General features: G+C 36.7%; 2 protein-coding genes across 3 annotated transcripts in view; one reads left to right on the top strand and one right to left on the bottom strand.

The window, feature by feature from the left end:
* Positions 1-11,644, top strand: part of LAMA2 (laminin subunit alpha 2) — a 576,425-nt gene extending 564,781 nt beyond the window's left edge. Inside the window, exons 63-65 of the mRNA XM_081828983.1 lie at positions 1,262-1,392; positions 3,485-3,707; positions 11,279-11,644. Of these exons, the coding sequence (XP_081685109.1) occupies positions 1,262-1,392; positions 3,485-3,707; positions 11,279-11,436 (512 nt within the window). The 3' untranslated portion in view covers positions 11,437-11,644. The remainder of the gene's footprint in view (positions 1-1,261; positions 1,393-3,484; positions 3,708-11,278) is intronic.
* Positions 11,645-21,159: 9,515 nt separating this feature from the next.
* Positions 21,160-22,776, bottom strand: part of LOC145723103 (uncharacterized) — a 38,289-nt gene continuing 36,672 nt past the window's right edge. The window contains exon 8 of one of the 2 annotated variants that reach the window (XM_081828982.1): positions 21,160-21,224. In XM_081828982.1, the coding sequence (XP_081685108.1) occupies positions 21,176-21,224 (49 nt within the window). In that variant the 3' untranslated portion in view covers positions 21,160-21,175. Of the gene's footprint in view, positions 21,225-21,269; positions 22,733-22,776 lie in introns of those variants that run through there. The other variant, XM_081828981.1, reaches the window with a different exon arrangement.

A 22,776-nucleotide genomic window follows, 5' to 3' on the forward strand; every position in this document is an offset into this window, starting at 1 on the left:
ATGGCAAGCTTCAGCTTCTGCAGTTGATATACTGACTTGCCATTCTGCCTGGGCTCTTTTGGTTCTGGATCAAACTGGACCAGAAAATGAGCCACTTCCCCAATTTCTAACAACTCCTGCCATCCCCTCAACAGACAGTGAAATACAATCTATTTAAGACTTTTTAGAAAAGCTTACATCACTGGAAACATACAACTTCAATTAAACCTTTAACATCCTTGTCCTTAAATACTTGTCAGCCACCTGATCACCATGGCTTTTACTGGCCACTTCACTCCGTCTTCAGCTGAACTGTTTCATGTTGTTCCTTTCTTCTTACTTCTCCCTTTCAGGGACAAAAACAAGCACTTTCTGTTTTATTTTGCAGAACAATTCAGCTTCTTTTTCTCTTAAAATCTGCTCCGAATCCACCTGTGCACATCTAAACCCATCAAGGCTCTGAGTGGAACAATAAGTTTTTCACATAACAGACATTACCCTTCACTGGAGACAATGGTGGTTACACGTAGCACTTATGTCTTGCCTAATAAATAGAAGACATGCAGAAAATTTCCATGAGTTCTTCCCTAGTACTCCATGCAGTCAATGTGGTCTAGCCCGCTCTTAATGAATGGCTTTACTTCTAAGAGGCATGTCTTAAATATTCCCTGAAAGAGTAAATAAATTAATGCATCAAATATAAGAAATTATAGAAAAATCTTACCTGGGTGAACTGGAAAAATCTATGTCCCAGATTCTCTTCCTTCAAAATTGTTCTTGCAATTCCTTTCTTTATTAATAAAATGGGAACTTTTGAATCCTTTCAGATCACTGTGGCACAGTAATCTTCAGGTGGCCTAGTAAAATCTTACTGAATAATCACTGAAATGCTTGACTTAATCTAACAGTAAGACTTCCAACATAACCATACATTGCTATGAGATTCTTTAAGTTAATCTCAGTGTGGGGTCATCCATTTATTTATTCACTCAACAACTATGTATTAAACCTCCCTGTGTTCCAGATACTTTGGTAGGCACAGGAATAAAATTGCCCTCCCAGAACTTACATGCTAGGAGGGAAGGCGACCAAGAAAATAAGCAATAACTATAAAGTGTGTTATATGATACAATGGTGGAAGTATGGGCCATAAGAGAGTCTGGAACTTACTATAATTGACTAATATCTGAACTGAAATCTAAACCATTGCATTGTACAAATTTGAATTAACAATCCCTAAACTCTAATCCGTAATTAAAAAAAAAAAATCTTCATTTTACAGTTGGTGGGTTCAAAGTGGGATTGGACCTTCTTGTAGAATTTGAATTCCGCACAACTAGAACCACTGGAGTTCTTCTGGGAATCAGCAGTCAGAAAATGGATGGGATGGGTATTGAAATGATTGATGAAAAGGTGAGTGTCAGTTTTCTAACTATTTCTGATTTCCTTATGATGGTGTTGTTCATATGTAAGAACCTCTATTGTGAAGCCCTACTGTATTCTTTGTTGGGAGAAACCAGATTGTGTGTTTTCAACATATTTACTCTGTAGACCAGTGTAAACTTTAAATGTGCTAATTCTACAGTAAGCCACTTGTGTTGACAAATAATAGGCCAAAGGGTTTTAGATCTCAAACTCTTACTGTGTTGCTCAAAGTACATGAATACACTGTATATAAAACTATAGATTCCAATGGAAAAAAGAGGAGGGGGACTGGATTGTCTAAAATCAGTCTTTGCCTCTTCTAACATGGTAGGCACTTCTCAGAAGTCAAGGTGGCCAGCTGACCTATCAGCTGCTCAATGTTTATTTAAAAGCATCCTGATACCATTTTTTAAAAAGTGCAGATTTGGGCGCCTGGGTGGCTCAGTTGGTTAAGCGACTGCCTTCAGCTCAGGTCATGATCCTGGAGTCCCAGGATCGAGTCCCGCATCGGGCTCCCTGCTCAGCGGGGGGTCTGCTTCTCCCTCTGACCCTCTTCCCTCTCGTGCTGTCTCTCATTCTCTCTCTCAAATAAATAAATAAAATCTTTAAAAAAAATAAAAAGTGCAGATTTATACTAAATTTATATTAGTATAATAAATTTTGTCAATTTGCTTACAATGGATAAGCTAATTCTAAACACCTCTCCAGTCCCTGCCTGCCTATGAACAGCATCCTGCAACAAAACGACCTGTGTATGTACTTTGTAGTACAGGCAGCAGGTAAAGAAGCAGGCAAAGCAAGAAGTTACCCAAATTTTCTATCTGGCTCTTAAAGAGGAATCATACTTCATCGCTGGTCATATTTCCACTCATACAGTGTTGCGGCCTCCCAAGAAGAAAGACCACATAGTAACCTCAAATATGCTTTCTGTTGCCTCCTCTCCCCCTCTTGTCTTCAAACCATCATCAAAGGCAATAAAGCAAAAAGATCCAGGAGTACAGAGGCAAAAAAGGGGATACGCAATAGTTAATGGCTTGGCCAGATTTTCAAACACGTTCAGTACATCTTGCTGGAGTAAGCTTCATTTCATCACCTGCTTATAACCACTGTTCCTAGCGATTTGTTGGGGTATCAAGTTCCAATACAATGCATGTGTATTTCTCACCAAGTCCTGCTATTACAAACTCCACCCAATATAGTAAAATCTTAATCTTTATGTCACCATTTAGTTTACAAACTTTTCACCTATTGCAGTTTGTCATCTTTTTAAAGCCCCTATGTCTTTTCTTTTACCTTGTCAAATGTGTTGCCAGACTGTTTTTAATGTTTCAATATGTTTCTTTCCTTCATCAGCTTCAAAAGAATTCTGTCATCTCAAATTTCAGGGACTGTGCCATGTTACTGAAAACAGATTTTTCTCATTTAGACATGAACTTCCAATCTAAATTTTTCATTGTTAAGAATGTAACTGGCCTCCTGGCTCAAAGTCTTTGGCACCATTGACATGAAGCCTGCCCAGGAAAGTAATTGATGTTATTCTCAATCCTGCATATAAAATGGAATCCATGAAGGAAAAAAAGAATACATACAATTAAAACATCAAAAGCTTACATTTTAAAAAAACCAATAATCCTCTAAAATGAATTTGTAATTCGAACGAATGAATCACTCTAAACATCTTTTAAGAAATTTTATAAGGTTCACTAAGAACTCTCACACTCTATAAAGATCTATGGTAGGATTTGTCCCTGTGCATTTGAGGTCTTTTTTTTTTTTTTTTGTCAGTTAGCCTCAAATTATATGTCACATTTTCTGAAAGCAGAATTATTACGAGTCTCACACATCTTGCCTTTTGCCCCCGCCAATGCCTAGAAGCAAAGAACATACGTTGTGACTCCTGGTTATTAAATTTGTATTTTAATTTCTGTCAACATTTCTTTTTAATTTTTAAAATGCCCAGATATGTTCATTTCTAGCTATTCTAGCTGATGACTCCCCTAAAAACAATTTTTGCTATGTGAACCACCATGATACCTTTCTAATGAAACCATCTGTGACTGTTCAATTTCCTGCTTTCTAGCTTATGTTTCATGTGGACAATGGCGCCGGCCGATTCACTGCTGTCTATGATGCTGGAATCCCAGGGCATTTGTGTGATGGAAAGTGGCATAAAGTCATAGCCAACAAGATCAAACACCGCATTGAGCTAACAGTAGATGGGAATCAGGTGGAAGCCCAGAGCCCAAACCAAGCATCTACATCAGCTGATACAAATGACCCTGTGTTTGTTGGTGGTTTCCCAGGTGAGCCTTATCTACTCCAGCAAGAATTTCTTTGCTGTTACTGGATTTAAAATATTTATATTTCTGTAAATACGTCCAAGAATGTGTGCTTAAGTATACTTCTTAGCTTTAGAATCTACTCCCATAAATAACACCTTACCTGAAATTTCCAGGGTGTAAAATGAGCGTACTACTTATATAGACCACATGGGACTGAACTTTACATGATAGCCCCCAAAGTTTCATTCTTGGGGAGATGGGGGCTAGAGGAAATGAATTTGGCTTATAAAAGATATGAGGCATTTAACAGCAATGAAGGCCAGAGTTGGTGTTCTTTCTGATTTTTTGAAAATTAATATACCAAAGGAATCATAAAATGTAATGGAACTTATTTCCTCAAGTTCTGGAAATCATTGGGTTAAACAAGCTAATTTCCCCCTTAGGTTATTATAGAGTTTATATTTATATTACAAAGAAACCCAAGCAATAAATCTGCATTCAAAATCCCCATCCAGCACATTAAGTATAGCATGTAAACCACAGAGAGTTACCTAAAGTGCCCATAAACAAGAGTGCCCAACTTGATGAGAAATAACCCAACTGCCTCTTTATAAATACTGTAATAACACACTCTTGGAATGGTCTTTCAGTATTTTGGCAAGAGAAACTGTCATTCCCATTTATGTAAAGCTCCTCTGCTTAACAAAACAAGCAAAATATATATTCAGCAGTCATTAATGGAGGAAAAGATATAGGAGCAATGGGGACCAATTCACAGCTCCTTTTTCCAAAGTTGCTTCTAAGTTTGAAAAGAACCTACTTCTGCTTCAATCAGGATAACCCCCAAAATACTATGAAGGAGGTAATGTATTTCTCCATTCATGGTCTATGAAATGGGATCCTAGTTAGCACCTACAAGGCCTGCTGAAAGAATGGAGTGTCTTCTTAACAACAACAAAATTTGTGTGAGTTTTCAACCAACTTAACCTTGGGGGATGTATTTTTACAATGTAAAAAAGTAATAAAGTCACCATTAAAAGCCCATGTCCTAATTAATTCAGTAAAGTATTTGGTCAACTGAATTCTTTCATTAAATTCCATAATATATCACAGCTATAAATTTGTTCATTCCAAACCAAATTGCTATCTTAAAATGTATAATTTCTACAGGTCTCCAGATTTCAGAATACATAACTATAGAAATACTATAAGTTTAACTGTTAGCAAAGCTAAGAACAAAATCACTAACTTTACTTAAAGCAGCCGACTTCAAAACATTCTCTTAAAAAACTTTCAGAGAAGATGGCAGAGAGGACTCTAAGCTCACCTTGTCCCACAGACACAAGTAGATAACACACACATCAGTGTAAATAACCCAGAAAATGAACGGAAGACAGGAAGAAAAAACTCCACAACTAAATGTAGAGAAGAGGCCACATTGAAGAGGGTAGGAAGGGTGCAGATGCAGTGAGGAGCTAAAGGACTATAGGCCATTGGCAGAAGTGAGGGAGCCACGGGTGTGAAGAGAGGAGAGAAATAGACTATCACACTGGGGAGTCTGCATGGGGAAGACAAATCCCTATAACACCTGGCTTTGAAAACCAGAGAGGCCAAATTTTGTCAGTTCTTACCACCACCAGCAGGACTTAAAGCCTGGAATGTTAAAAATCAGCAGACTTGACTCTGGGAGAGCCGGAAGGATGATAAGAGACTGAGTCCCCATAAAGAGAGAGCACAACAAACAGCCTGTGGAGAAGCAGCAGAGAAGCAGCAATTTAAAAAAACACCTGGGGTATAGAGGAGGGAGTTATTTACTGTCCCAGAAAGACAGAGATTGCTAGGAGACTCCTCCAGGAACAAAGAAGCCAGCAGGTGCTATTTCCCTCCCCTGCCTCCCAGCACAAACACAAAGCCACCTGCAGAAACCAGTGCAGTCCCAACATTCATTACCTAACTTGCTTACACCAAGCCCCACATGCTTCAGTCCTGACTCTGTGGCTTCCCTACCTCCAAAGACCAGCACAAACCTTGCCAAAACTGCATCTCCCAACCTCATGCTTTGCAGGGCCTCCATGCCAGCAGCAGCGGGCTGTCACCTCCCACAAAGGGCATGTGCACCTTGATCATGTGCATTTTGCAGATTGGTCTGGTCGCAGTGGCAGAGGCACATTCCCTCTGGCAGGTGACCAGCTCTGCCTTGTTAAAAGTGCATACCCACCCACTACTTTTAAGAGCAAGAAAACTTAGCTGACTTTCCTAACATAGAGAAACAAATACAGAGAGACAAAATAAGGAGACAGAGGAAAACGTCCCAAATGAATGAAAGAATGGGACAAAATTACAGCAAGAGACCTAAGTGAAATATAGATAAGTAATATGACTGATAGAGAATTTAAAGTAATGATCATAAAGTACTCACTGGACTTGAGAAAAGAGTGGAGAACATCAATGAGATCCTTAACAAAGATAAAAAAAAGAACCAATCAGACATGAAGAACACAATAATTGAAATTAAAAGTACCCTAGGTGGAATAAATAGCAAATTAGAGGAAGCAGAAGAACACATCAGCGACTTGGAGGACAGAGTAATGGAAAGTAATCAACCTGAGCAGGTGAGAGAGAAAAAAATTGTGCAAAATGAGAATAGACTTAGAGAACTCAGGGACTCCATCAAGCATAAGGACATTCACATTATAGGGATCTCAGAAGAACAGAGAGAAAAGGGGGCAGAACATTTATTTGAAGAAATAATAGCTGAAAACTTTCTAGACCTGGGGAAGGAAACAGAAATTCAGATCCAGGAGGCACAAAGATCCCCAACAAAATCAACCCAAGGAGTCCACATTAAAACACATAGTGATAAAAAGAAAAATTTAAAAGAAGCATTAGAAAAGAAAATAGTTACATACAAGGGAAATCCCACAAGGCTATCAGCAGATTTTTCAGCAGGAACTTTGCAAGCCAGAAGGTAGTGAATAATATATTCAAAGTGCTAAAAGGAAAGAAATTTGCATCTAAGAACATTATACCCAGTAAGGCTTTTATTCATAATAGGAGAGATAAAGAGTTTCCCAAACAAAAGTTAAAGGAGTTCATGACCACAAAACCAGCCCTCCAGGAAATGTCAAATGGGACTCTTGGAGTGGAAAGGAAAGATCATAAATCAGAGTAAAAAAAGGTAGGAAGCACAAAGCAGTAAAAATAAGTGTATCTGTAAAAATCAGTCAAAGGACTCACAAAATAAAAGGATGTAAAGTATGACACCATATACCTATAATGTGGGGAGGAGAGGAATAAAAAATGGGTTTAAACTTAAGTGACCATCAGTTTAATATAGACTGCCACATGCAGAAGTTGTTATATACAATCCTATGTAACTAGATCAAAAACCAGTAATAGATATGCAAAATATAAAAAGAGAAGAATCCAAGTATATCACTAAAGCAAGGGAAGAAGTGAAAAGAGAAGATCTGCAAAAACAACCACAAAACAAATAACAAAATAGCAATAAATACATACCTATCAATAATTATTTTGAATGAAAATGTACTAAATGCTCCAGTCAAAAGACATCAGGTGACAGGATGGATAAAAAAACAAGACCCATCTATATGCTGCCTATAAGAAACTCATCTGAGACCTAAAGACACCTGCAGATCAAAAGTGAGGGGATCGAGAAACACTTATCATGCAAATGGATGTGAAAAGAAAGCCAGAGTAGCAATACTTATATCAGACAAAATAGACTTTAAAACAAAGACTGTAACAAGAGACAAAGAAGGATACTATATGATACTAAAGGGACAATCCAACAAGAAGATATAACAATGGTAAATATTTATGCACCCAAATACATTAAAAAGTTAATAATAAATGTAAAGGAACTAATTGATAATAATGCAATAACAGTGGGGGACTTTAACACTCCACTTACATCAATGGACAGGTCATCTAAGTAGAAAATCAATGAAGAGTGGCTTTGAATGACATAGTGGACCAGATGGATTTAACAGATATATTCAGAACATTCCATCCCAGAACAGCAGGATACACATTCTTTTCAATTGCACATGGAATATTCTCTAGAATAGATCACGTATTAGGCCACAAAACAAGTCTCAAAAAATTTAAAAAGGTCCCAGTCATACCATACATCTTTTCTGACTAAAATGCATTGAAACTAGAAATCAACCACAAGACAAAGTCTGGAAAGACCATAAATACATGGAGGTTAAATAACATGCTACTAAACAATGAATGGGTCAACCAAGAAATCAAAAAATAAATGGAGAAAACTGAAAATAAAAACACAATGGTCCAGAATCTTTGGGATGCAGCAAAGGTGGTCCTAAGAAGGAAGTATATAGCAATACAGGCCTATCTCAAGAATCAAGAAAAATCTCAAATAAACGACATAACCTTACACCCAAAGGAACTAGAAAAAGAACAAACCCAAAATCAGAAGAAAAGAAATGATAAAGATTATGACAGAAATAAATGAAATAGAAACGTAAAAAAAAAAATAGAACAGATCAATGAAACCAGGAGCTGGTTCTTTGAAAAGATCAACAAAATTGATAAACCTCTAGTCAGATTTAAAAAAAAAAAAAAGACTCAAAATCAGAAATGAAAGAGAAATAACAACTTACACCACAGAGATACCAAGGATTGTAAGAGAATATTATGAAAAACTGCCAACAAATTGGACAACCTAGAGGAAATGGACAAATTCTTAGAAACATAAACCTCCCAAAACTGAGTCAGGAAGAAATAGAAAATTTGAACAGACCAATTACTAGGAATGAAATTGAATCAGTAATCAAAAAATTCCTAACAAACAAAAGTCCAGGACCAGATGGCTTCACAGGAGAATTCTACCAAACATTTAAAGAAGAGTTAATGTCTATTCTCCTCAAACTATTCCAAAAAAAAAAAAAAAAAATAGAAGAGGAAGGAAAACTTCCAGATTCATTCTATGAGGTCAGGATTACTAAAACCAGAATAAGACTCTACCAAAAAAGAGAACGGCAGGCCAATATCTCTGATGAGAAGAGTTGTAAAAATCCTCAACAAAATACTAGGAAACTGAATCCAACAATACATTTTAAAAAATCACCACTATCAAGTAGGGTTTATTCCCGGGATGCAAGGTTGATGTAATAACCACAAGTCAATCAGTATAATACATCACATCAACAAGAGAAGGGATAAAAACTGTAGAATCATTTCAATAGGTGCAGAAAAAGCATTTGACACAGTACAACATCCATTCATGATAAAAAGCCTCAACAAAGTAGGTTTAGAGGGAACATACCTCAACATAATAAAGGCCATATATGAAAAACCCACAGCTAACATCATACTCAATGGTGAAAAACTGAGAGCTTTCCACCAAGGTCAAAAACAAGACAAGTATGTCCACTCTCATCACTTTTATTCAACATGGTACTAGAAGTCCTAGCCATAGCAATCAGGTAAGATAAAAGGAATGAAAGCAATCCAAATTGGTAAGGAAGAAGTAAAATTTCACTATCTGCAGATGACATGATACCTATATTTAGAAAACTCTAAACTCCACCAAAAAACTACTAGAATGGATAAGGAATTCAGTAAGGTCACTATACAAAATCAATGTACAAAATCCATTGCATTTCTATACACTAATAATGAAGTGGCCAAAAGAGAAAGTGAGAAAACAACCCCATTTATAATTGCACAAAAAAATAAAATACGTAGGAATAAATTTAACCAAGGAGGCGAAAGACCCATATTCTGAAAACTACAGAACATTAATGAAAGAAATTGAAAACGACACAAACAAATGTAAAGACATTCCATGCTCATGGATTGGAAGAACAAATATTGTTAAAATGTCCATACTACCCAAAGCAATCTTCAGTTTAATTCAATCCCTATCAAAATGCCAACTGCATTTTTCACAGAACTCAAATAATCCTAAAATTTATATGAAACCACTAAAGATTCCAAATAGCCAAAGCAATCTTGAAAAAGAAACACAAAGCTGGAGGTATCACAATTTCAGATTTCAAGTTATATTACAAAGTTGTAGTCATCAAAACAGTATGCTACTGGCACAAAAATAGACCTACTGATCAATGGAACAGAATAGAAAGCCTAGAAATAAACCCACCTTTTTATGGTCAATTAATATTTAACAAAGGAGGCCAGAATATGTAATGGGGAAAAGACAGTCTCTTCAACAAATGGTGTTGGGAAAACTGGGCAGCTACATGCAAAAGAATGAAACTGGACCACTTTCTTTCACCATACACAAACACACACACACACACACACACACACACACAAAACCCTCAAAATGGATTAAGGACCTAAATGTAAGACTTGAACCTACAAAATCCTAAAAAACATCACAGTCAGTAATTTCTCTGACATTAGCCATAACGACATTTTTCTAGATCTGTCTCCGGAGGCAAGGGAAACAATAGCAAAAATATTGGCACTACATCAAAATAAAAAGCTCTGCACGGCAGAAGAAACAACCAACAAAACTAAAAGACACCCTACTGAATGGGAGAAGATATTTACAAATGGCATATCCAATAAAGAGTATCTAAAATATAAAGAACTGATAGAATTCAACACCCAAAAAACAAATAATCCAATAAAAAATGGGCTGAAGACATGAACACACATTTCTTCAAAGAAGACATCCAGATGGCCAACAGACACATGAAAAGATGCTCAATATCACTTCTCACTGGGGAAATGCAAATCAAAACCACAATGAGATACTAGCACACACTGTCAGAATGGCTAAAATCCAAAAACACAAGAAACAACAAGTGTTGGTGAAGATGTGGAGTAAAAGGGACCCTCGTGCCTGTTGGTGGGACTGCAAACTGGTGGTGGCTGCTGTGAAAGACAGTATGGAGATTCTTCAAAAAATTAAAAACAGAACTACCCAACCATCCACTAATCACACTACTGTTATATACCCAAAGGATATGAAAACACTAATTTGAAGAGATATATGCACCCCTATGTTTATTGCAGCATTATTTACAGTAGCCAAACTATGGAAGCAGCCCAAGTGTCCATTGATAGATGAATGGATTAAGATGGTGTGTGTGTGTGTGTGTACACACATATATACACAATGGAATATTACTCGGCCATTAAAAAAGAATGAAATCCTGCCATTTGCAGGAACATGGATAGATCTAGATAGTATAATGCTAAACGAAATAAGCCAGTCAGAGAATAACAACCATATGATTCCACTCAAATATGAAATTTAAGAAACAAAACAAATGCACAAAGGAGGGAAAAAAGACAAATCAAAAAACAAAAATGCAGATTCTTAACTATAGAGAACAAACAGATAGTTATCAGAGAGGAGGTGGGTGGGGGCATGGGTGAAATGGATGAACAGGATTAAGAGTACACTTACCTTGATGAGCACTGAGTTATATATGGGATTCTTGAATCACTAGGTTGTACACCTGAAAATAATATAACACTGTGTGTTTACACTAGAATTACAATTTTAAAAATACCTTTAACATAGAAGCTGCATTTTAAAACTGAGCCCTTTTTGCTTTGTTTTTCAGATGGCCTCAACCAGTTTGGTCTGACAACCAACATTAGGTTTCAAGGTTGCATCCGATCTCTGAGGCTCACCAAAGGCACGGGCAAGCCACTGGAGGTCAATTTTGCCAAGGCCCTGGAGCTATGGGGCATTCAACCTGTATCATGCCCAGTCAACTAATACAAATAAGTTTAACTCCAAGAAAGGTCCTTCAAGTATATCAAGTAAAACAAATATATCTTACCTATATATGTTATTAAAACTAATTTGTGCATGTATATTGAATTCTTTCTGTACTCAGATGGTGCTAATTCAGATCCCAGACTGAATTTAAATTCAAGTTTTCTCAAGTCCATAAATATTAAACCAATTATTTCATTCTAAATAATTGCTTGTTTTGTGTGATTTTAAAGATGAAAGACAACTGACATAAATTAATGAATTTGCAACATGCCTTGGAGTCATCTCAAGAAGAGCTTAGATGTTATTTGTGAAGGTAACTTTTTTGTTTGTTTTTACTAACTCCTATTAATACTTTTATCATCCTTTTCCACGTTATGTCAGCCTTGGCTTTCTGTTCAGGCCACTGAAAACAACAGTGGATTTGGCATGTTTGGGAGGAAATCAGCTCCTTTACTCTCTATGTTTGAGAAGGCATTAGCAAATCATTTCCCTGATGCAAGTTCATTATTAGGGAGTTTAACTAGCCATATGAGTGAATACTTTTTGATGCTGAGCATATATTTAGAGAGTATAGATCAGATTCCGGCCAGAGAGCTTAATTACTTGATTTTCGTGTTTGATAATGATTTATAGGCTTTGGGGAGACATCAGAACCAAGTTCCAGAATAACAATTAAGCAAACATTTGATACTACAGTGTTGACACTCGGGTCTCCTTCAGTTTGCAGTGAATATCACAATATACATAATCAGAGGAATACGCTGAAATACATTTTTACTTACCAGGAAACAATAAACCAAAAATGTAATAGAAGTACATCGCTGAGTCTTTTTGAGTTGTAATTTGACCTAACAAATTCATTTCCTTAAAAATGTCTTTGTTTTGTTCTTCTTTTATCCACTATTTAAATCATCTTCAAAAGGGTCTGTGAGAAGACTAGTCTAGATTTTATTCATCAACTTAAGAAGGAAGTGTTTCATTTGCCATCTTCAGTAGAAATAGTTGTAGTCTAATAATGCCAAACATTTACAAGAACAGATCACATGGTAGTTTTAGCAAAAGAAGAATAATCCTTTCTGACAGTGCTATCTACAAGGGAGAAGAAGGTGCTGTTTCTAACAAAGGAGATGGCTGACACACTCTTAGCATTTCATCATTGGCCAGTTGCTTGTTACCATTTGCCTACACAGCTTCATTCTAGAGCGAGTGATTCTCAACAATTGTTCCATTTTGGAATTACCTGGGCAGCTTGATTTGGTCTAGGACGTAGCCTGAGCATGAGGATTTTTTAAAGATCTTCCCAGGCAATACTAAAGTGCCATCAGGAATGAAAACCACTATTTTAAAGAGGAAAATTATCCACCATGCCACCAGTTGTAGAGTCATCTGAGAATCTATTGTTGACTTTGTCTTGGCCACTTCTTGACACACAAAAATAATATTGAATCAAGGTAATGCCTTTTGAGCCATCTTTAAGCAATAAAACTCTTTGAAAACCAACGTGTTTTAAGGAAGTGAAGATGTTACTTCTGCACTGAACACTGACAAGATTTGGGCTTATCTGGAAAATAAGTGGATAAACAGAAGTAAAGATGCTAAGTTCCTAAATTAAAAGTTAATGCCTTTCTTTCCTGGAGCCTGAACAGAAAAAAATATAACAAATTTGAAAGTAGAGGTACCTAATTAACACTCTTATTAGAGTCAAGCCCTGTTGAAGTCAATTTGTATATGAGTACCTTAGAACGGTAGAGTCGGAGGGGCGCCGGGCTGGCGCAGTTGGTTGGGTGACCGACTCTTGGTTTCAGCTCGGATAGTGGTCTCAGGATCTTGGGATTGGGCCCTATGTCAGGCTCTGCACTCAGCATGGAGTCTGCTGGGGTTTCTCTCTCCCTCTTTCTCTCCCCTACCCCCTGCACACTCCTATGCACTCGCTTTCTCTTTCTTTAATAATAATAAAAACAAAATGGTGGAGTTGGAAGGGGGCTTTGAAATCAATAAATACAATGATTCTCAACTCTTGCTAGACACTGAAATTGCCTTGAGTACATAAGAAAAGAATCATATCTGGATATCACCCCAGACCTTAAATAATCTCTGGATAAGGCCCTGGTATTGGCATTTTATAAACATCTCCAGCTGATTCTAATGGGTGACTAAGGCTGAGAACTCAGGTTTCTACTACCTCCATATTTTATGGGGAGGAACTTGAGGAAACCCAGGGAGAGCTGATTGTGAGCTAAAAGTCCCACATTAGTTAAGTATTCCAAAGCAGTCCTAAGAAAGCTAATCTGGACCCAAGCAGAATTCATTGAAACAGGTATTGGCTAAATTTGTTCCATACAAAATCCATATTCCAAAATGGATCATGAATTTGTATGGACAAAGCTTGTCCAAATTCGAAGATGAGAAATAAGGAAATTTTAGGAACAGGAAAAGTTTCTCTAGCATATTTTACATAAATTTTCTACCTCAATAATCGGATTCTTAGCCCAAAACATTTCTTTTACCCAACATTATCCCCTCAATAATTTCCTCACCTCTCCCACCCACAGCAATCATGAAGAAAGCAGAATACTTTTCATTTATTTTTCAAACACCCACTCTTACCAGGTTGCCAGCCTTCTTCTTTAAGAAGGTGCTTTGTACTTCAGAAGAAAAACATTTAGGAGGGGAGTTTTATTGAAGTTACCATGGTGAACACAGCTGACAAAGGAAAATAAGGAACTGAGCAGATTTCAGCCCCAAAGCACTAGAACACTGCCAGACACTTAAAGCTTCAATTAGTGGTTTTAAAAAATCATAACTATTTTCTCCTTCTTTGATTTAGCCTATTATCTCTAACTACAGAACTTTTCTAGATTTTCTGCTTTACAACAGAGGAAATGACTACTTTATGAATTGAAAATTTCAATTTTATGTTGATTATTTGCTGAAATATTTGGGAATAAAACTGGTATCTACAATGATTATGGAAACAAAACAATAGTTTTCACAAGAGCAGAGTGTAATCTTTCACTAACCACTTGCAAAAGATATGACATCTTCTTGATGCAACTTTATCTCTGTTTTTCAATGTCTAAATTTAATCTCTGTTGAATCGAGAGAGATACAAATCTATGTACTGTACTGATTTGCTTGACTGAGATTAGTACATACTTCAGACCCAATGGGTATCTGAAGGGAAGGAATGCTTCAGGCTGGGCCTGGAATTCTCTTATTTTGGAATCTTGGTAAGGCAGGTTAGTGTTTGGCATTTGTGCCGGATACCTGAGTATGAAATTTGTGCCCATTGTCAAAGGGAGAGTGTTATGACGGGAACTGTGCTCCCCCTTCTCCAAACTCATTTGTTGAAGTTCTAGCCCACAGTACCTGAAAATGTGACTGTATTTGCAGGTGGGGCTTTAAAGGGGTAATTAAGGTAAAATGAAGTCACGTGGGTGGGCCCTAATCCAGCATGACAGATGTCCTTATAAGAAGAGGACAGACATAGGGAAAAGACCGTGTGAAGACAGAGAGAGAGAAGATGGCCATCTAAGCCCAGAAGAGATGCCTCTAGAAGAAACCAACCCTGCCAACATCTTGAACTCAGATATCTAGCCTCCAGAATTGTAAGAAAATAAATTTCCGTTGTTGAAGCTACCCATTTTGTGGTACTTTGTTATGGCAATCCCAGAAAACTAATGCAGAGCTTTTCTGCATAAATACATACATACATACATACATATATACATATATACATACATACATACAGCATCAGCATATTTCAGCTTCCTTCAGAATGACATGTACATCAGAGAAACCAGTTATTTTGAACAGTGACCATTATCACGTAAATGAATAGAAAAAAAATTGAGACCAAAAAAAAAAAAAAGAATATTCACAACATACTTAAATAGAGGAAGTTGTTTTTATATGTGCCTGGGGATATTAGGAATAGCTACACAGTAATTATAAATCAAAGAAATAATGTTCTTCTCAATAACACCACTTACTGAACTTTTCATCAGAATGGATTCTCTGGAGAGCTTTTCTGGTTTGTATATTCAGGTTTAGAGAACTACTGATTTACCCTTGGACAAATCAAATCCCTGTTTTATTCAGGAAAGTTGTCTCTCTGGAGCTCAGCCCACTGCAGGGACATAGCTAATAATATAAAAGGTGGTAGCAGTGGAGGTGGTGAGAAGTAATTAGGTTCTGATATATTTTGAAGACGGATAAGTGTTTCCTGAAGGATTGCCTATGGTGCGTGAGAAAATAAGGTACTGATAACTTCTGATCATCTGAAAGAACAGAGTGGCCATTATTCAGAGATGGGGGTTGTAGTTGAAGTGGGCTTTTTACAGAAAGGAAAACCAGGTGATTGGTTTTAGATACATTATTTTTAAACTATCCACTAGGTATCTAAGGACACTGTACCATAAGCAGTTAGATAATGAGTCTGGAGTTCAGAAAACAGGTCTGAGCTGTAGATATAAATGATGATGAATACTGATGTTATTTATAGCCACATGACTGAAGGAGATCACCAAGGGAGTGAGTGTAGATAGAGGACTATGGACACACCAAAATTAAGAGTATTAAGAGTATGGGTATCATAAAAATTACTCAGAACTTAAAAATAGGACAAAGAAAGTACTGTTCTTTCAGTGCAGTACTGGGCTTGACTCTCTATTGACTGGACTATTTTACAACTCTGTAGGGTCAAAGGTATCTTGTAGGTTTTTGTCTCATAGAAATGTAAATAAATTGGTTGAAGGTAACAATTTTTTTCTAACTGAGTAATCTTATCCTAATATCCCTTTGTGTGTATGCATGTATATAGATTCTCAAATGCTCTTTAGGCCAGTTCATCGTCTTATTTCTTCCCTCATTAATTGAGTTAAATAAAATCTTTGACATGTGTTCACATTATGTTTGCCTGAGAGTCATATATTTAACCTTTTGAAAACTGTACTTTAGCAGGGCAGAAGGGGAGGAGAAGGAACCAGCTGAATCTGTCCAGCTTAAATCAAAACCAAAAATCTAGTCACACAATTTGTTCATTTATGAGTGAATTTTCTCAATTTTCCCTAACCCTCTGTTTCCATCGCTACCTTTCTTGTGAAGTAAATATTACTTTAGAAACCTAAAATAATGTTAAGAGAGAAAAAAAGCTTGAGAATTACAGGGGCACCTGCGTGGCACAGTTGGTTAAGCATCTGCCTTCGGCTCAGATCCCACGGTTCAGGGATCGAGCCCCACATCGGGCTCCATGCTGAGCGGGGAGCCTGCTTCTGCTTCTCCCTCTGCTGCTCCCCTTGCTTGTGCTCTCTGGTTCTCTCTATCTCTCTGTCAAATAAATAAGTAAAAGCTTTAAAAAAAAAAAAAGAAAGAAAGAAAAGAAGAAGAAGGAGAAGAAGAAAAGAATTAACAGCTTTTTATCTCACTTTTTATTGATAATTTCTCTCTCCTGCTAATTCAGCCTCTACTTTTACACACACACACACACACACATCCAGTCTTAGCTATTTAGTAATGTTGGAGCCAGGAACAGATTATCTGTGGCCAGATACACTATTGACTTTAAAATTCCTTTACACAAGTCCTTTTGACACTCAAACTCTTGTATATAACACCTAATCATAAAATCATGCATAGAATCTTTTAATCATTTTGTTACTTTTGAATTACATAGGATAAATCAAACACTTAAATTAGATCAGTACATTAAAATCATTTTATATAATTTATTATATACTATTTTCTAATAAAGCCCATTATCTTACCTATAATAGAAATCAAATTGACTGTTGAAAATAACAAAGGAAATATCTGAATAGACTGACCAAATTTAGAGAGTATGTTTTGGATTAGCTGGCTTAAAATGAAAGCTATGCACCAACCACAGAATTCATCAGAAGTACCCTAATGGGCACTTCACGGAAATGGGCAATCAACCCTAAAACTAAAATACCAGGGCCTGGGTGCCTCAGTTGGTTGAACACCTGACTCTAGATTTAAGCTCAGGTCATGATCTCAGGGTCCTGGGATGGAGCCCGGTGTTGGGTTCCTTGCTCAGTGGGGCATCTGCTTGAAATTCTCTCCCTCTCCCTCTGCCCCTCCCCCCATCCACATGCTCTCACTCTCTTTCTCTCAAATAAATAAATCTTTTTTTAAATTTTATTTATTTATTTGATAGAGAGTGACAGCACAAGCAGGGGGAGCAGGAGAGGGAGAAGCAGAATCTGTACTGAGCAGGGAGCCCGATGTGGGGCTCAATCCCAGGACCCTGGGATCATGACCTGAGCCGAAGGCAGACGCTTAACCAACTGAACCACCCAGGCGCCCCTCAAATAAATAAATCTTTTTTAAAAAACTGAAATATCAACATTAAAGACTGCTGACTGCAGATGGAGAAAGATATGCCATACATATTAAGACATGATGAACAGGAAAAACACGTAATATCAAGTATGAGCCCCAAATCAAAACTCACTGAACAGATGCTACAAATTTTAGGTGACAATGTTTCATTGAGATGTTTTTTGCATTGGAAACTCTACAGAGTATGTTCCAGGGTTAAACCTGTCAGGACTTATTTAATTAAATAAATGATGGTTCATGAGTCTTCTAAGAGGTACCGAATAAAGCCAGCCAACCTCTTTCTATATAAACAGATGGAGATGGAAGAAGAGAGGGAGAGAAAAAGAAAAAGACTGAGACTTTTCTCATTTTAAAGGCAATGCCCACTTTAAATATATAGTAAAAGTTGGAGCACCTGGGTGGCTCAGTCGTTAAGCGTCTGCCTTCGGCTCAGGTCATGATCCCAGGGTCCTGGGACTGAGCCTCGCATTGGGCTCCCCGCTCCTTGGGAAGCCTGCTTCTCCCTCTCCCACTCCCCCTGCTTGTGTTCCCTCTCTTGCTGTGTCTCTCTCTGTCAAATAAATAAATAAAATTTTTTTTTAAAAAACTAAATAAATATATAGTAAATTTATTAATTCCTTTTGTTTGATCTTAATATACAGAATTCATATATTTTGATTAAAATTTTAGCAATGTGTTGTGACATCAAAAATGGATCAAAACTATATAATCTAATGTTTGCAATTTTTATATTTTTGTACTATAAAACATCAATTGGTTGATTTTAACATTTTTCCTTTTTATTTCTCAATTACAATTAAAAGAAGAATTTTTCCACTACTACATGCAGGCACTTCTCAAAAATGACATATTGTTACTGTGAATAATTTAGTGCCAGTAAATAAAAATTAATTGGATATAATTTAACAATTTATTTTCTCTTATAAATTGGCTTCTAATGTATTAGAGATAATTAGGATGCATCATACATAATTTTTTATCAGATGACATAAATTAGGAATCTGATGAGGAAAATTTGCAGAAATTAACTTCATTATAGTCACAACATCAAGGTGCCCAGCATCTCTCTATTGGGTAGTAAACCTACTGAATAACTGAAAACTTGAAGTAGGGATTATCAGAAACAATAATGTGGGGAAAAAAGAAAGGGGACGAATAAGGAATTTTTTCAGGGAGATTAAATTAACACATTTATAAAATTTATGTAATAATCCAACTAATATTGGTTTAAACAAATGTAATGTATATAATTAAACTGAATTCCTAAACCATGCTAGAATATTATATTTAAATGCATAGGTTAAAATAGCTTCCCAAATGTGATTGTTCTGACTCTACCAGGTACCAGTGGGTTCAAGTGTGTCCAGAAGCTCATCTCTGAAAATGTATAGTAATAATAAAGAAGAGTCATGGAAGAACAAAGTTCTTGAAGGAAAAACTGGACAGAAATGCAACAGGAACTGAAGATATCAGGATCCAGATATTAAAATCAAAGGAGTCTCTTTAAATTAAAACATTGCCAAAATCCCTTTTCCTTAGAAGACTATGAAGAGTGGACCCCCTATAAAAAGAAAAATAAATAAAAAGACAAAGAACTATTTGTTTAAATCAACCTTTCAATTAAGAATAAATTATTTCCATGCTCATGGATTGGAAGAAGTAATATCATTAAAATGTCTATTCGACCCAAAGCAACCTACAGATTTAAAGCAATCCCTATGAAGTTATCAACAGCATTTTTCACAGAAATAGAACAAACAGTCCTAAAATTTACTGTATGGAACCACAGAAAAAACCCAAATAGCCAAAGTTATCTTGAGAAAGAACAAAGCTGGAGATTCTCAGATTTCAAGATATACGACAAAGCTGTAGTAATCAAAGCAGGGTGGTACTAACACAAAACCAGACACACAGATCAATGGAGTAGAATAGAAAACCCAGAAATAAACCCACTCTTATATGGTCAATTAATCCATGACAAAGGAGGCAAGAATATACAATGGGGAACAGACAATCTCTTAATCAATGGTGCTGGGAAAACTGGACAGCTACATGCAAAAGAATGAAACTGGACCACTTAGACCATACACAAAAATAAAGCTCAAAATTGAATAAAGACCTAAGGGTGAGACCTGAAACCATAAAACTCCTAGAAGAAAACATAGGCAGTAATTCCTTTGACATCAGCAACATTTTTCTAGTTATGTTTCCTCAGGCAAGGGAAACAAAAGAAAAAAACTACTGGGACTACACCAAAATAAAAAGCTTTTGCACAGTGAAGGAAAACATCAAGAAAAAAAAAGGCAACCTACTGAATCAGAGAAAACATTTGCAAATGATATACACAATAAAGGGTTATTTTGCAAAATATATCAAGAACTTCTACAACTCGACACCAAATAGAAACCCAAATAACCCAATTAAAAAATGGGAAGAGGACCTGAATAGACACTCTTCCAAAAGAGACATACAGACGGCCAACAGACAAATGGAAAGATTCTCAACATCACTAATCACAAGGGAAATGCAAATCAAAATCACAATGAGATATCACCTTATACCCATCAGAATGGCTATAATCAAAAAGGCAAGAAATAACAAGTATTGGAGAGAATGTGAAGAAAAAAGGAACCCTTGTACACTGTTGGTGGGAACAGCCACTCTGGAAAACAGTATGGAGGTCCCTCAAGAAATGAAAAATAGAACTATCATATGATCCAGTAATTCCACTACTGGGCATTTACCCGAAGAAAAAGAAAGCACTAATTAGAAAAGATATATGCACTTCTATGTTTACTGCAGCATTATTTATAATAGCCAAAATATGGAAACAGCCCAAGTGGCCATCGATAGAGAAATTGATAAAGAAGGTGTGGTGTATATATATACAATGGGATACTACTCACCCATTAAAAAGAATGAATCTATATGAGTTCACTTATATGTGGAACCTAAAAAACAAAACAAATAAACAAATAAACAAAAAGCAAAAACAGATCCATAAATACAGAGAACAAACTAATGGTTGTCGGGGGCCGGGGGGGAGGGCAGTGAAGGGGAGTGGGAGATACAGGTTTCCAGTTATGGAATGACTAAGTCACAGGGATAAAAGTCACAGCAGAGAGAATATATTCAATAGGATTGTAAGAGCATTGTACGGTGACAGATGGTAGCTATAACTGAGGTGAGCATAACACATAGAGCTGTCCAATCACTACATTGTACACCTGAAACTAATGTAACATTATGTGTTAACTATACTTTTATAAAAAGGAAATGTTAGGGGCACCTGGGTGGCTCAGTCAGTTAAGCATCTGCCTTCGGCTCAAGTCATAATCCCAGGGTCCTGGGATCGAGCCCCTCAGCGAGGAGTCTACTTCTCCCTCTCCCTCTGCTGCTCCCCCTGCTTATACTCTGTGTCTCTGTCAAATAAATAAAAATATTTTAAAAACTTTTTTTAAAAAAAATAAGAAAGATCTTTAAAAAGAATAAATTATATCTTAGCATCCATTTCACACATTAAGACAAACTAATGAAAGTTTATGCAACAATTGTAAGAGCTCATACATAACAAAATATTGGGGAAAATAATATATTCTATTTTGTGTAGGTGTTTTAAATCCTTCCAAAGGTAAAAGAAAGGTACATTTATTGAACTTATTGAGCTGTAAAAGACATGTATTCCAAAATTTATTCCCCTTGCTTCTGAAAAGAACTCCCTACATTTCCTTTGGGGACCTATCCCTTCCACTACTCCTACATCAGAAATGGGTGCTGACAATTCAATCAGTAAATTCCATCCCATCCTCTGGCCTACAGTGACTGGCATAGTAAGGGATCCAATTAGAACCAATGAGTTTTCTGTGAGGCCTGTGTGAAAAGATATACCCCTCTTCCAAGCTAATGCATTGTGTGCATAAGGATGTGACAGCTGGGATGGTTGCATCCAATTTGCTACTAAGTGGGGAGCGCCCACATCTGCCAAGGGACCTCAGGATGGAACCCAAGGATGAAGCTGATATTGCAAAACGCAGAGTAGAGAAATCATGTCATCAGTGAGTTAACTTCTGCTAAAGGATGTCACAACTCTGGCCTATTCAGTTGCGTGCACTAGGATAATATTTTTTTTATTGTTAAAGCCAATATTAGAGTTTTTCTCTCATTTGGAACATTCGATTCTTACTGCCAGACATGCTAACTATATGCTATATACACATTCTCCAAGTTAATCCTCTCAACAGCTTTTCGGGCAGCACTGTTAGCATCCCCATTTTAGATGTGAAAAAACAGAGGCTTGAAACAATTAAGTGACTTACCGAAAGTCACCCAGCCAGGAAGTCTGGAACCATGAATTTTAAATTGAAAACATCCATATAAGGTTCAATACTTTCCGAAAGGAATGTCCTAGATTATTATTTTTCTTACGCTTATATTACTTTTAATAAATGGAATTTGAAGATTAAGTTTAAGAAGTAGTTATTGTGAGCCCAGTGCTGTTCTCATTGAGAGGAGAAGCTATCATTCCTGACCTTTCTTTCCACAAATATTTTTAAATCCTAGAATACACAGTCACTGTTGAGATGAGAAATATATATTTTTTCCAACTTTCTTTAGTGTATTAAGACCGTCAGGCCAGCCAAATCAACACAAGGGTATTTATTATCGAAATATCAGGGTTGCTCATGGAACCCAAAGAAAGAACAAAAGCCTGGCCTCATAAGGTCATGTGGTGAAGAACTGACAATCATCGAGTTCTCCCCCAGCTATTCCACCTTCATCTGTTTCCCATCATGTTGCTGCTCCAGGCTTCTCTCTCCAGATGGGATCCCCTGCTATGATTGCATGTGAATAGACAACTTCTGATTACAAAGTTATTTTCAAGGAACCCACGGAGAAGGACTAGCTGTTCTCACATCCAAATGTTAAATTCCTAAAAAGAAAGCATGATTGGCTGGGCAGGAATCAAGTGTTGAC

The sequence above is a fragment of the Leptonychotes weddellii genome, chromosome 8, assembly GCF_054177405.1.
Source record: "Leptonychotes weddellii isolate Sample4059 chromosome 8, ASM5417740v2, whole genome shotgun sequence".
Classification (NCBI taxonomy): Eukaryota; Metazoa; Chordata; class Mammalia; order Carnivora; family Phocidae; genus Leptonychotes; species Leptonychotes weddellii.